General features: G+C 46.8%; 1 protein-coding gene across 1 annotated transcript; it reads left to right on the plus strand.

Moving 5' to 3' along the window:
- The first annotated feature begins 2,482 nt into the window (after nt 1–2,482).
- LOC144106382 (histone-lysine N-methyltransferase PRDM9-like) lies at nt 2,483–12,990 on the plus strand. The gene is made up of 4 exons (XM_077639176.1): nt 2,483–2,591; nt 3,719–3,965; nt 8,628–8,793; nt 12,508–12,990. The coding sequence occupies exons 1-3, from the start codon at nt 2,490–2,492 to the stop codon at nt 8,768–8,770; spliced, it is 492 nt and encodes a 163-aa protein (XP_077495302.1). The 5' UTR covers nt 2,483–2,489; the 3' UTR covers nt 8,771–8,793; nt 12,508–12,990.
- Nucleotides 12,991–13,401: the final 411 nt, after the last annotated feature.

Here is a 13,401-nt window from a genome sequence, read left to right on the forward strand (position 1 = left end):
TTACGACTGGCGATTGACATGAGACTGGAACAGAGGCCTGCATGGATGAGTGCTTATAGTTATTGATACCGCAGTTATTGAACGAAAGAATATGCAAATACCTCTATGTGCTTGCCTCGCTGATCTACAATACGTAATTGGGAAGCAGTGTTCGTTCATTTCGCTCACGCTACATCTGTGGAAGCGGATGCAGGCTGTCCTCTGTGAGGTATTCACGTCAGAGGGATTTCCTTCCCAAGTAGCGGCGACCGCGTATCACTTGACCGACGTTCCTAGCCGGTGCCGCGATGACACGCACTCTAGTAATGTGGGCGGGATCGGGGGCGGGATACTCGCTTTTCTCTGCAAAGCGACGGAAGGATGCTTTCCGTAAGAATAGTGTTTCTGCTACGTGGTTAGAACACTGATATCGGCGGCACACGTTAACAAGATGCATGTATTCGAAAAAAAAATCACTGTATTTGTAGCACGCCTTGCCGCTCATTCGGCTCTTATCAGCGGATGGAGCATGCACTATCGGCCATAAAAGCTAACAGGTTACGGGTTGCGGCTATGTGGAAAAATTTATTTGGATCTAGCGACCTACGCTCATTGCGCGAAATCTCATAAGGTATGTAGAAATGATCACGCGTCATTAGCTAATACTGGCTGGCTGGGTCGTGAGGCGGCGCAACAGTATTTTTTTTTCTGAGAACACACATGCCTTAAACTTTTGAGGCCCAGAATATATACTTTTCCCCACAACTTCAGTCTTGTGTTTGGGTCACGCGCCTTCACCAAATTAATGTTCTCCTCAGACCCGCATCCTGTAAAATTTCGCTGTCTAGTGAATTTCAGGATTTTCGAGGTGCATATTTATTTTCCGCCGTTTCAGTAATGCGATACTGTGATTTCAACAGTGTTTATTTTTTGGAGATATCTGGCCTTTTTACTGCCACGATAAGTCATTTATCAACAAAGCTGCTGCGCTTGCGATCTTCAACCATCTAAAAACATGCCTTAAATCCTGTCTTCCAGCTTACTACGGAAGCGGAATGGTTGCGGGTGCTGACTCCACCAGCGACACAGCGTTGGCCGACGTGAAGAGCGAGGTAAGTGAAGCATACACGGACGTTTACAATACCTTTCTTGGAATGCTTTGACAGGTGCCCTGTATTTCTAAAAGCCGCAGCGGAAGGTTCAGAATGAACTAACCAAGCAGTAGTAAAGCACTGGCACCATACGGCGGATAGCGGTATTCGTTAAATGAAGCATATATGAAGCCAGAGTTCAATAAAATAACATAATTTTTTTATCTTATAAGTAAAATCCACCATCGATGTAATGAAATACGTTGATTGGCTGAGAGAGGTAACGAAACTTTATGACGTTATCGCAACGTACCCACCATGCGTCGAGCACTGCTGCTGCAGCTAGCAGTTTGAATATGGCGCTTGATGGACCGATAATTTCAAAGAAACTCACGCAAACACGCGAAAATGTTGCAGTACAAGCTGCGGCTTTAAAGCTTCAGAAGTGGCTTAAGTGTCCCCATACTTTCAATCTTTTCCCTATTCTAACTGGCAAGGCTGTCTATGAAATTGCTTAATGTAGGCCTCCTCGCAGAATTCGATAATGTTCTACTGCGGGTTCGTCCTCACTGTGCCTGATTTCACTGAATTCAGCACATACAATCGCAGGAAAATGTTTCCTTTCGTCACCATTAATGCGGTGAGAGTAGCGCGATGGCTGTCGCGGCCGCCGCTGCGTCTTTTCCTCACGGTAGGAAAAGGTTTTTCTTAAGGCATACAGTTAAAACTCGTTATAACGAAGTTGAAGGCGCCCGGTGGTTACTTCAATATAGCCGTAGTTTCGCTATAGCCCGTGTTGACCGAACTTCCAACTAGAATCGTATTTACTTTATTATATTCGTTATTTCGTTATAAGCAGCTTCTCTGTAAGGAGGTTTACTGCATTTGATTGCTTTTTCGTGACATGCATGATGGAAATCGGATTAATCTTGGAAATTGAAAACGTGCCATTACATCTCGTGCGTGCCAAATCAACCACCAAATCATAGCGCCTGCCAATTTATGTGTTATATATCATTTATTCACCACGCCGTGTACATAGTTTTGTGCCTTTTTGGTGGACACAAGCTTCAGCCGGTTCTCTATGCACTGCACGTCACAAACGCCAACTTGGCTCTTCTGGCGGGAGGCATGAGTGAGCCCCTTTTCACGTGCAATTTCTTTTGTGCCCTACCGGTCACTTAATCTCAAACTCGCGCAGGGACGGCGACCGTGATTACGGCACGAAACACTGCAATGCTAGCACTAACAGCCCATGCTGCAAAATTTGATGTGCATATGAGCCCACATTCGGTTGTACAGCGGCTGGTGAACACGGCGTAATAACATATGCAGATGATATCGGAAGACGCCAGTCTCGTCAGTAAGAACATATTCGAGTTCCTGGCATTGGGAAAGTCCACAGTCAAGGGTGTCCCGATGGGAGTGTTCACGTTGAAGGCGCTGCCCAAGGGACTGCACTTCGGCCCGTATCACGGAGTCAAGGTGGACTGCATCGAATATGGCGGCTGCACCTGGCCGGTGAGCTTGCCCGGCCAATGCTTAGAACACTCATACTCAGGTTGTATAGGCTGTTTTAGAGAAATTTCAAAACAGCTGGGCTGTAATTGCACTACGCTGCTCGCGTTATTACTCTCTCCGATACTTTCAAGTGCATTCGCGGTGAGTTTTTTCGTTGGGAAATTTTATGCTGGAATACGTACCATTGTTGTGTGAGAGCGAAAAATTGCAGCGGATGATTGCAGTTCCAAACCACATATCGAGGATTAAATGAACATGTGCACTTTCCCACGCTATTGTATAAGACTGTACGGCTGCACAGAGAGGCCGTGTTACTATAGCGTTAGAGGAAAAACAAAAACAAAAGGTGTAACGAGGCTCACCTATGGTTGCCAGTTTCGCCAAACCTCTTTGGCATGCAAAACATGAGACAAAAACATGCGACATCGCTGAGTCACCAGATCCAATATTAGGGGCCTTTTTGTTTTCCTACAAGAGTAGCACCATTCAAGAGTTGATCTCAAAGGTCAAGCTCGAACATTTAGCGTATCCTGAAGGCTAAGCTAAAGGGTTAAAACAAAATATTTATTTGTTATATGAATATATTTACTCTTTAAATGAACCCCATTATCTTGTACAAGCTGAAATCAATAGCATTCATGGACTATTAAGGAAGCTGGTTGGTTTATATCGCTGACACTGGCACAATGCGTGCCGCAGGGTTAGTAGCCCGGGCTCTCCTTTTTTTCCGCGTAAGTTGTCAGCAGACAAAAATACCTTGTTGCATGGCGCTCATTGGACTCAGAAGCCTATGCGCCATAAAAAAAAATTACCATCACCATCATTATCAAAATTGGTACTATATTTTTAGTTCAACATTTTCAAAAACGATACTTACCGTGTCTCGATTGCCGCAGAAACCGTCCGTGTAACGGCGCTTAGTGGCCTTGGAGTGGAGACACTGGTCAGTTGGAGGGCCTTCGATATGACCGTGTGACAGTGGTATCAGAGTAGAACACGAAATATTGGCCCGTTTCCGGACACTTAAAATTTACGCCACGTTTTTTTGCGTCCGTTGTTTCACGTGAGTACGGTAGCGAAAAAGTTTGACTTGAGCGTTCAGACGGTGAAACCGTTGCGTTGCGCAGGTGCGCCGATGTGCAGAGTTCTTCGTGGTAGACGGCCGCCAACAAGAGCGCTACCACTGGATGAACAACGTCAACTACTCGCCCAGCAAGCGCAGACAAAACCTCGTGGCCGTGCTCTTCAACGGAAATATCTACTACCGCACACTAAAGAACGTCGGCCCCGGCGAAGAACTGCTCGTTGGATATTCAACGTCGTTCGCCGAAAGTTTGCTGGGGAAACCAAGAGGACGAGGTGCATTGAAAGAAGGTGAGCAGACGCTTTTCCTGCAATCCTTAGAGGGTAGATTACAATCGGTTTGATAGTGTATGCAAGCTACGACCATGCCTGATTCATCATCATCATCACCAGCCTGACTACACCCACTGCAGGGCAAAGGCCTCAACCATGTCTCCAATTATCCCTATCCTTTGCCAGCTGCGCTTACCCTATACCTGCAAACTTCTTAATCTCACCCGCCCACATAACCTTCTGCCATGCACTGCTACACTTGCCTTCTCTTGGAATCCACTCGGTTGCCCTAAACGACCGACAGTTAACTCTCCTTCGCAATACATGCCCTGCCCAAGCCCAATTCTTCCACTTTATTTCGACTAGGATGTCATTAACGCGTGTTTCTTCCCTCACCCACTCAACCCGCTTTCGGTTTCTTAACGTTACACCTATCGTTTTTCTCTCCATGGCTCGCTGCGTTCTCCTTAACTTAAGCGGAACCTTTTTCGCTAGCCTCCACTTTTCTGTCCTGTAGGTGAGTGCCGCTAAGATTCAGCTGTTTTGCACTTTTCTCTTCAGGGATATTGGTAAGCAGCCATTCACGATATGAGAGAACCTGCTATATGCGCTCCACTCCATTCATATCCTTCTAGTTATTTCCCTCTAATGATCCGGATCAGCTGTCACTGCCTGTCGTATGTGGACGTATTCTTTTATCACTTCTAGCACCTTGCTGCCAATTGTCAACTGCTGTTCTCCTGTTGGGCTGTTAGGCTTTTGATCATTACTTTGGTTTTCTGCATGTTAATCTTTAGATCAATCGTTCTGCTCAGCCTGTCTAACTCATTGATCATGATTTGCACATCACCTCTGGAGTGACTCAGCAAGGCAATATCACCAGGGAATCGCAGATTATTTGGGTATTCTCCATGAACTCTTATCCCCAACAGTTCCCAATTACTGCCTTGGAATACCTCCTGCAAACAGGCGGGGAATAGCTTTGGCGAGATTGTGTCTCCTTGCCTGGCGCCCTTTATTGTAATTTTCTTGCTGGCTTTATGGAGGACTATAGTAGCCATGGTGTTCCGTGTTTCAATGCGTGTGTCTACTTTGGTGCGTCCCAGAGTTAACTCTGGGCCAAAGATGGATTCATACCAACTGTCCCAGAGGAATGCCATTTTGCTATATATAGCTTCCAGTATTTTGATTAAAGGCTCTTTTACACCCCGATTATACAAGGCCTGTATGACTGCTGAGATTTCAACTGAGCCAAACTCTTTCTCGCAATCAATGAAGGCTATATTTAGGTATTTGTTGTATTCTGTGCATTTTTCTTTCAGCTGATTGATAGTGTAAATATGATCTATTGTTGAGTATTCTTTAGGAAAGCCTGCCTGATCATTTGGCTAATTGAAGTCTAATGCTGGCCTGGCTCTATTATCGATTTCCTTAGTAAATATTTTGCAGGCAATGGAGACTAAGCTGATCGGCCTGTAATTTTAAGTGCGTGGCGTCTCCTTTCTTATGAATTATTATATAGTTTGCGTTATTCCAAGCTCCTATTACGGTCGTGGTCAGAAGGCATTGCGTATACAGGGTGGCTAGCTTTTCTAGCACTTTATTTTGGGGACGAAAAATAACAGCTTATGCTTTCTTATCATTAATACGCATACATTTGGATTCAGACCATTTTTGCATTACTGAGCAAGGAGATCAAAAACATTTCCAGTAAAAAAATATACTTGTGTCATCAGCATAGATAATAAATTTGGCAGCATAGTTAATGTTAGAGATCATTTATGTAGATAATAATGATTACTGGTCCCAATATATTGCCTTGTGGGAAAACAGAATTATTACGTTGTGGTTGAAAATTTATTTTGTCTATGCATACAGCTCGTTTTCTGTGCGATAGATATGATTTCAGAAGCATCTGGGTCTGTCCTCCAAAACCATAACACACTAAGTTTTTAGGAGTATACAGTGGTTCATTAGATCAGATGCCTTCGAGAAGTCTATGAAGACACCAATAACGAAGGCCTTTTCAAACAGTGTTAGTATGTACTCCATTTGCTCGAGTAGTGCTTATTTGTTTAATTTATTTTCACAAAATATAAAATTATTTGGTGACAAAATGTTATGCTTGTAAATGAAATTAGACAACCTTGTATCCAGAACTTTTTCTTGAGCCTCCGAAAAAACAGAGTGTAGATACTGGTCTATTACTTCCTATTTCGTTAAGGTCACCTTTCTCATACAGAACCATTACTTTGGCCATTTGCGTTTTTTCAGGAACTATACCGCAATTAGAACATAAGTTAAATATATTCCCAAGAACAGGGGCAATAACTGCTACAACATGCTTCACGGGCCTGACTTGAATGCCATCAATGTCACAGGCAGGGCTGTTATAAATGTTCTGCATTACTGATATAATGTCTTCTGCCATAACCGGGTTCAAAACTATTGTATTATTATTGTAGGAACTAACGTAGCTATTGGAATCATGTGATGGGTTGGTATGCGAACGGGTTTAAAAAAAGTTTTTATAAGCATCTCCTAGCTCTATTCCAGATATACCTTTATCATCAAGCCTTAATGTCCTTGGGGCAGGGTGCGGTTGCTCACTTCTTACTAATTCACTCTTAACCATAGCAAATCGTGGCAACCATTATTAACTTCAAGAAATGTCGCGTAGTAGTATGTGCATGCAAGACGTAGCTTTTTGTTAACCTATTCCTGTGTTTCTTAAACTTAAGTCATCTGCTCAATGTGGGTTTAAAATTATTGCGTTGAGCTTTTCTTTCAATTTAATTTCATGGTGTAACTCTGACGTTATCCAGGGTTTGCGAGTTTTACGGGTTTTTTTCGATGCACTTTTGTTAGGAAGCAAGAATTGTATAGTTGCGTAAAGACTTTTATTGTAAGCTTTATTTACGTCACTGGTATTGTAAGTGCTATCCTACTTAACTTGTGCCAGTGAACTATAAAGTAAATTGAGCATAGGATTGGGTATATACTGATACATACCTTTTTCTTTTGGTACATTACCGGTCCAGTCATATACATACATACAAACACTGGAGATGGTCACTGAGTGCACACGATATTACACTTGAGTCAGCTATTCGTTGGGAGGAGTACGTAATGAGCAGATCGAGAAAAGACTCAGTTTCTTGTGTAATCCTAGTTGGAGTGGTTACAAGGTTAATGAAGTCATTCGAACCCAAGGCATTGTAAAGTATTTAACCAAAGAATTGTCCCTCAACATATTCATATTAAAATCCCCTCCAGCTATTAGAGTGTATATGCCGTCTGTTATAAACGAAAAAAAGCAGTCGTACAATTAGAAAATCTTAACCACATTTTTCTTCGAAGGACGATAGCAAACTGAAAACACGAACCTGTGGTACAGACAGATAGGACCTCAAGATCATCAGTAAGCAGACTATATGTGTCCAGCTTATCCTATTCGAGGTCTTTAGTCACCAATAATGCTACTTCATCCCCACGGTGGCCAGAGCGGTTCAAGTAGCAAGTTGTACAGTTGGTCGTCCTAAAAATATCAGATTCATTTGTGCTCCACGATTCACTGAGCCTAACCACAGAAAAAGGAAACTAAAATTCACCAGATAATTCCTGTAAACACATTGTCATGTTTTTTAGAGAGCGTCTATTCAAGTGAACAGCTTTAAGCGATGTCGGCGCACACACGAAGCAGTGCGGTTCAGGTCGCTGGGCAGATAATAACACATATGCTTCAGATTGGTTCTGTTTCAAGAGAAAACTCAAATACAAGATAAAAAATGGTATAACTGATCCAAGTCGCTCTTTCCCCTTTTATGAATGCACTCATTTCCTCATTATTTTGGTCGGAAACCTTTCCGTTGACATACCAAATAAAATTATAGCCTTTATCTATGGCGCAGTCTTTGGTTGCTTGAAGTAGTTCTGTGTAGCAGCGTGTTAAGTTTTCTCGCCAGAAAATGGGTGGATCCCTTTCCTCAAGGTTTTTCTTGTTCTTAATCCAGTTTTCTCTCATTGCTCGCCTCGTGATACGCGCAATGATGCCTGGCACTTTATCGCGTCTGCCTCGATGTCGGCAAATGTGTGCAATTTCCTTCGCCGTCAAGTGATGCACTCGAAGTTTATCAGCCACGTTATTTAATATGGCTGTCAGGTCCTCCTCCTGTGCTTCTTTTATTCCACCCACTTCTAAGTTCAGCTGCCTGCTCCTGAATTCTACGGCATATATGTATTTTTCCAACTGGGCTTGGGCTGTCTGTTTTAGTCCATCTTTTTCTTCAAACTCAGTCTTCCTCTTTTTTAGGTCTTTGTTGTCATCCTCTTAATGGCAGAACTTTTCTCAAATCCATCGAACTTCGTAGATATGAAGTTAGGACTCTCTTTCCTGGTCTAAATTTTTCCTGCCAGGGGCATCAGCCATTCTAGTTTTTGATTAAATGATATGAGTCCGAGTTTAATATCGGTACTATTAAGGTTAATGATGTACTATTTTATTACTATTTGAAAGATACTACCATGCACATGATTCATACTAATGAAGTGATGCGAAAAAGAACTTCTGCTGGCCTTTTCCTCTCTGCCACGGTACACATTAAGAGCACTGAATTCTCTGGGCAGTTCTTTACATTACATGCGCTCATTCGCTCCTCCCACTGCTTTGTTCTTTTTCAGAGGACGTCAACATTGTTCCCTTACACAGCCTGTTCCTCGCCTGTGAGAATTGCGGTGACCTCTTCTCTACGCAGCACAACTTGGAAATGCATACCCGGCGGAAACACTGGCATAGCACCCACGGAATCCTCCGCTGCACGTAATGCATCTACACGAGCAGTCGCAAGTAGGCCTTAAACCGTTTTAAGGCACCGTTTTTTGCTTGACGCCATAGTGGCTAATTAACTGGAGAGATGTCCTTTCTGATGATGAGCCGCCTTTTCAAGCCGTAATTACCTTAAACAAGCACAAATCGTGAAGTCGCCGTACAAATACACAATGAATGCTTGAATGACACGATTTTCGAACAGAGCACAACGCAGTCATCAGCATCATTAGTAGCAGTAGCGCACTCGAATGTGACCCTTCGCGCTTGTTGTGCGCCCTTTGTGTTCATTTTCTATCAAAAAATACTGCCATTCTTTTCCAGCAAGCTAAGAATTACAGCCCAAACGAGCCTGGCGGTTGCACTGATTGCATTCGTTGTATCCGAAATTCGTAGTACGCGAACTCTATATAACACATCCAAGTTATAAAATCAAAAAACAATAGATATATTTTAAAAAGTGAGTTTGTGAGTTATGTTCGTCTGATACTTGAAAGCAAGCCCTATCAAACTGCATTCTCAACTCTCCAGGGTGGTCATGTGCTCCCCGCCTAGAACCTTGCCGCAAACAGTCTGCTTTAGGGATGCGACATAACTAATTAAGGTTGAAGCGTTCAAGGCAGGTGGAAATAAGTGCGCCTCCTCGTCGTGGTCTTTACAATGTTCCCAGCAGTCTGGGAGTGCTCGTTCAACAGTCTGCTTTAGGGATGCGACATAACTAATTAAGGTTGAAGCGTTCAAGGCAGGTGGAAATAAGTGCGCCTCCTCGTCGTGGTCTTTACAATGTTCCCAGCAGTCTGGGAGTGCTCGTACTTTGCCTACAATGCTTCATAAGTTCGTGGCTCAGTGATGTAGGCGTTAACGAAGTCACCCGTGCCGGCTAGCTGCGCAATAACGACACGTTGCCACAAAGACCACGTGCGTCACCGTCGTCTGCCATGCCTGGGTCATGCGGCGGTGAACCTAGCGCAAGTACGCGCAGAACGTATCAACTGCACAGAACTTCCTACGCGACATGCCAAAGGCGCTAGCAAACCAGGGTTTTCTGTGTACGCCGCGCGGGATCGAAGGTCGATCACAGGCGGCTTTGGCAGTTTCCCGACCTTGTTTGGTCACGGGCGGGAAGGCGGCCACACTCGCGGGCGAAGTGCCCCGGCTGGTCGCACCGGTAGCAACGGTTGCCCGGGCCCCGACGGGCTAGGCGCTGGTCGCCCCGTTCAGGTCGGTCATCTCGAACTCGCGGAGCGGATGGTGAGGGGCCGCGTGTCAGCCTCGCGATCTCGCCTCGGTTCGTTCCGCTCTGCGGCAGCGTGTGCTGTTCGCAACGCGTAGCTGAATGCGTCCAAAGCGCGGTCGGACAACTCCCAACCCCTTGGGACACGCTCGTCAGCAAACTGTGCTGACGCTTCAGCTCTGAATGGACTGTGCGCTGAGCTGCCATTCCACGCGCAGCGCGGCTCAAGTGACAGCGATGCGGGTGGGGGCGGCCGATACGCTCGTGCAGAGAGGATGTCTCCCTGAATGCGCTTCGCCTCAGCTGCCAGCTCATCCAAATCTCTGAACCTGACTCCTCTCTTGTAAGCCGTGAAAGTCGGGTGCACTTGTCTCGTGACACGCTCAACTTTCTCCGTGTTCGTGGCGCGAGGGTCAGCGAGGCGATAAAGTTCGTCCATCGCTCGGATGTACTCTAACAGAGACTCGTCGGGGTGCTGGGTTCGAAGCTCCAGCTCTCTCCTCAAACGCCACTCATAGTTTGCGAGAAGGAATTCGTCGCGGAAGCTTGCGCAAAACTCCTTCATTGTTCTCTGGTTAGGGCGCTCGACTACTGATCCGGAGTTCCCGGGTTCGAACCCGACCGCGGCGGCTGCGTTTTTATGGAGGAAAAACGCTAAGGCGCCCGTGTGCTGTGCGATGTCAGTGCACGTTAAAGATCCCCAGGTGGTCGAAATTATTCCGGAGCCCTCCACTACGGACCTATTTGTTCCTCTCTTCTTTCACTCCCTCCTTTATCCCTTCCCTTACGGCGCGGTTCAGGTGTCCAACGATATATGAGACAGATACTGCGCCATTTCCTTTCCACCAAAAACCAATTATTATTATTATTATTATTGTCCTCGCTCGGTTGCCGGCTAGTCGGTACCAGCGGCCGCTTGCTCCGCCAAAGAAACAGGCACAAACACACGCGAGCATTTCGGCGTCTGCGATTCCTGTCACTTGCTGATAATGCAGCAGACGGTCGAGGTACTCGTTTGCTCCCGTAGTGTCGTGGTACCCCGTTTAGGTAGGTAAGTCTATCCTAACACGTGTTGACTGGGCCGGGACTTGCAAATTGTTTTGCAAAATACCCGCTAGACTCTGCATCTGCAATGCGTTCTGCAAGAGCACCTCGGATGATTGCGGAATAAAGCCCCCGGAGTTGGGCGCAGCCGCTGATGGCGTCGAATGATGAAGTCTAGGTGCCTCATTGTTCGCGCCGCGGAGCGGCGAGGCGCCCGATGTGGAGCCCCCTTGCCAGGACTTAGTCCTACCAACGCGTCAGGGGATGTTCCTCGGCTATTCCGCGTGGAACGCCCAAGATTAAAAAATTCAAACCCTTCCAACGGCGCGTCAAGTAGGGAGCCCTGGTTATGTGCCGCTGACTCTGACAGCATAAACAAAGACTGCATGTCACTCCTGTCGGCTGCCATCCTTTGTTAGGGCGACGGTAGTCGTTCGCTCCAACAAAGGTCACTGCTCAATTTCCTAGTTCGCCCCACGTTGGGCGCCAAGATGTGGGTCACTGCGTCCAGCCGGCCGGGAAGGCGAGCTTCCGTGCAAGCTATACGCAGGCGTTAATCAAGTACACAACACGTTTCCCCAACCCATGGCGCAGAGTCGCAGCCACGGCAGGTCCGGACAAAATAGGCAATGGCAGGGCACGCTAAAAAATAGGTTATTATCCTAACGCGAGGTAAAGCACACTGCGGAAGAATGTTCTATCCGTAAAATAGATGTTCAGCAGCTCACTAGGTCGTTGACGTCGTCTGGCGTTGGTGTTCTGGGGTCGGCGGGCAGCGGAAGGGGTTCGTAAGGCTCTTCGATAAGGTCCGGAAGCGAGAGTTCCTTCCCTCCGCGCGTTCCCCTCTTTTATCCCCTGGGGCATTGTCTCCCTGGCAGCAAATCGTTGCCGTCAAGCTTAGGCGTGCTACTCTCTCCGCAGAAGGCAGCGCGCTGCCGTGAAGTCACGTCAGTGCTGGGGCGGAAATGAGCAGAGTCGGGGGGGGTGCCTTCTCTCCACATTCCTGGTGGCCAGCGCGCCCGTGTAAGTCACGGTCGCCGCTGGCGCGGGGGACGAGGAGGCGATACCTGTGTATCCTACAAGATGGAAGGTGTGAACGTCATCGGCGAAATCATAACATTGAAAGAGATGTGCACACATAACTAGACACCTTCAGCCTACTGTGTACCTTGTAACCATTCCAGAATCACTGGGAGACCGCCTACCGCTGGTGAGCATGCCCTGATTAGTCCTGATGCTGCATGCGCAAGCGCAGCTGCCGGGTACCTGGTGCCGCCTGTCGCCGTCAGGTCGATATGTGAAAGGCATTGGCTGCGCGGGCTCCCGGTACTCTGTAAGGTACCGGTAACGGTAACATGGTGCATGACATGCTAAAGGTGTCTACTAACGGAGGCGTCTGGATCAGATTTTTGTATTCGCGTGGTAATTCTGCTTATGCTTACCCTTCATCTACGCAGGGCTGATATCATCAGGCACGAGTATACCCACGTTGGCAGGCGAGAGTCCGTGTGCCATTTGTGTCGGAAGAGGTTCTCCCAGCCGGACCATCTCAAGGTTCACATGATGATCCACAGTGGTGAGAAGCCATAAGAGTGCGGCCAGTGTGGCAAAAGAATCAGGCAACGCGCTGATGCAGAGCCACGAGCAGGTCATACACTCCCGCCGGTACCCGCTGCACTGCCCACGGTGCGGGGCTGGTGCCGAGGCCGCCACCAAGCTCAGGCGCCACACATGCAAGCCGCTGGCCACGACGGAGGGTAAAGAAGGATTAAAGAGGGCCGAGGATGCCCTCGCTTAAGGGCAGACGCAAGTGCGCCAAAGTTACGACCGAGGAACACAACGGAGGGTACGCCGCTCCAAGGAGGAGAGAAGCGGGGCCGGGGTCGACCACGTAAAGCAGTAACGCAAGATGTGTCAACGTAGAGACCGCTGAAGGCTACGGGACTTACACTACCGCAGCAAGAATTGAAGCCATGTGGAAGCCGACCACGTAAAGCAGTAGCGCAAGATGCGTCATCGATGAAGTGAGATGTAGCGTTGTTTACTGAATATATAACCTTGTTGTCACATCCTCTTTCCGTCTCCTTTCCCCAAATGCAAAGCAAGAAGTCAAACATTATTGCCGAAGACAAGGTTCCTGAATGTGATCACACCCGATGACAGCCTGTCTTAACAATAAAGGGAAGGTTATATGTGGAGTCTTCCAGGGACACCGGAACTGGTTTTTAATCGGTGGGGGGGCAAGCTATTTATTCTCATTTACATAAATTTTTATTTTTTTGTTTTCCAATGTTCAAAGTTTCATGCAAATTGTCACGTTATGGTGACCACACTCCAGCAGTCAGGAAGAC

This window comes from Amblyomma americanum, chromosome 1, assembly GCF_052857255.1.
Source record: "Amblyomma americanum isolate KBUSLIRL-KWMA chromosome 1, ASM5285725v1, whole genome shotgun sequence".
Classification (NCBI taxonomy): domain Eukaryota; kingdom Metazoa; phylum Arthropoda; class Arachnida; order Ixodida; family Ixodidae; genus Amblyomma; species Amblyomma americanum.

Bases quoted from the DNA above. Each gene is read 5' to 3' on its own strand.
- LOC144106382 (XM_077639176.1), top strand. From the start codon at position 2,490: ATGGGAGTGTTCACGTTGAAGGCGCTGCCCAAGGGACTGCACTTCGGC. The intron at 2,592-3,718 runs GTGAGCTTGCCC...TGCGTTGCGCAG, and splicing joins ATGGCGGCTGCACCTGGCCG to GTGCGCCGATGTGCAGAGTT. The intron at 3,966-8,627 runs GTGAGCAGACGC...GTTCTTTTTCAG, and splicing joins ACGAGGTGCATTGAAAGAAG to AGGACGTCAACATTGTTCCC.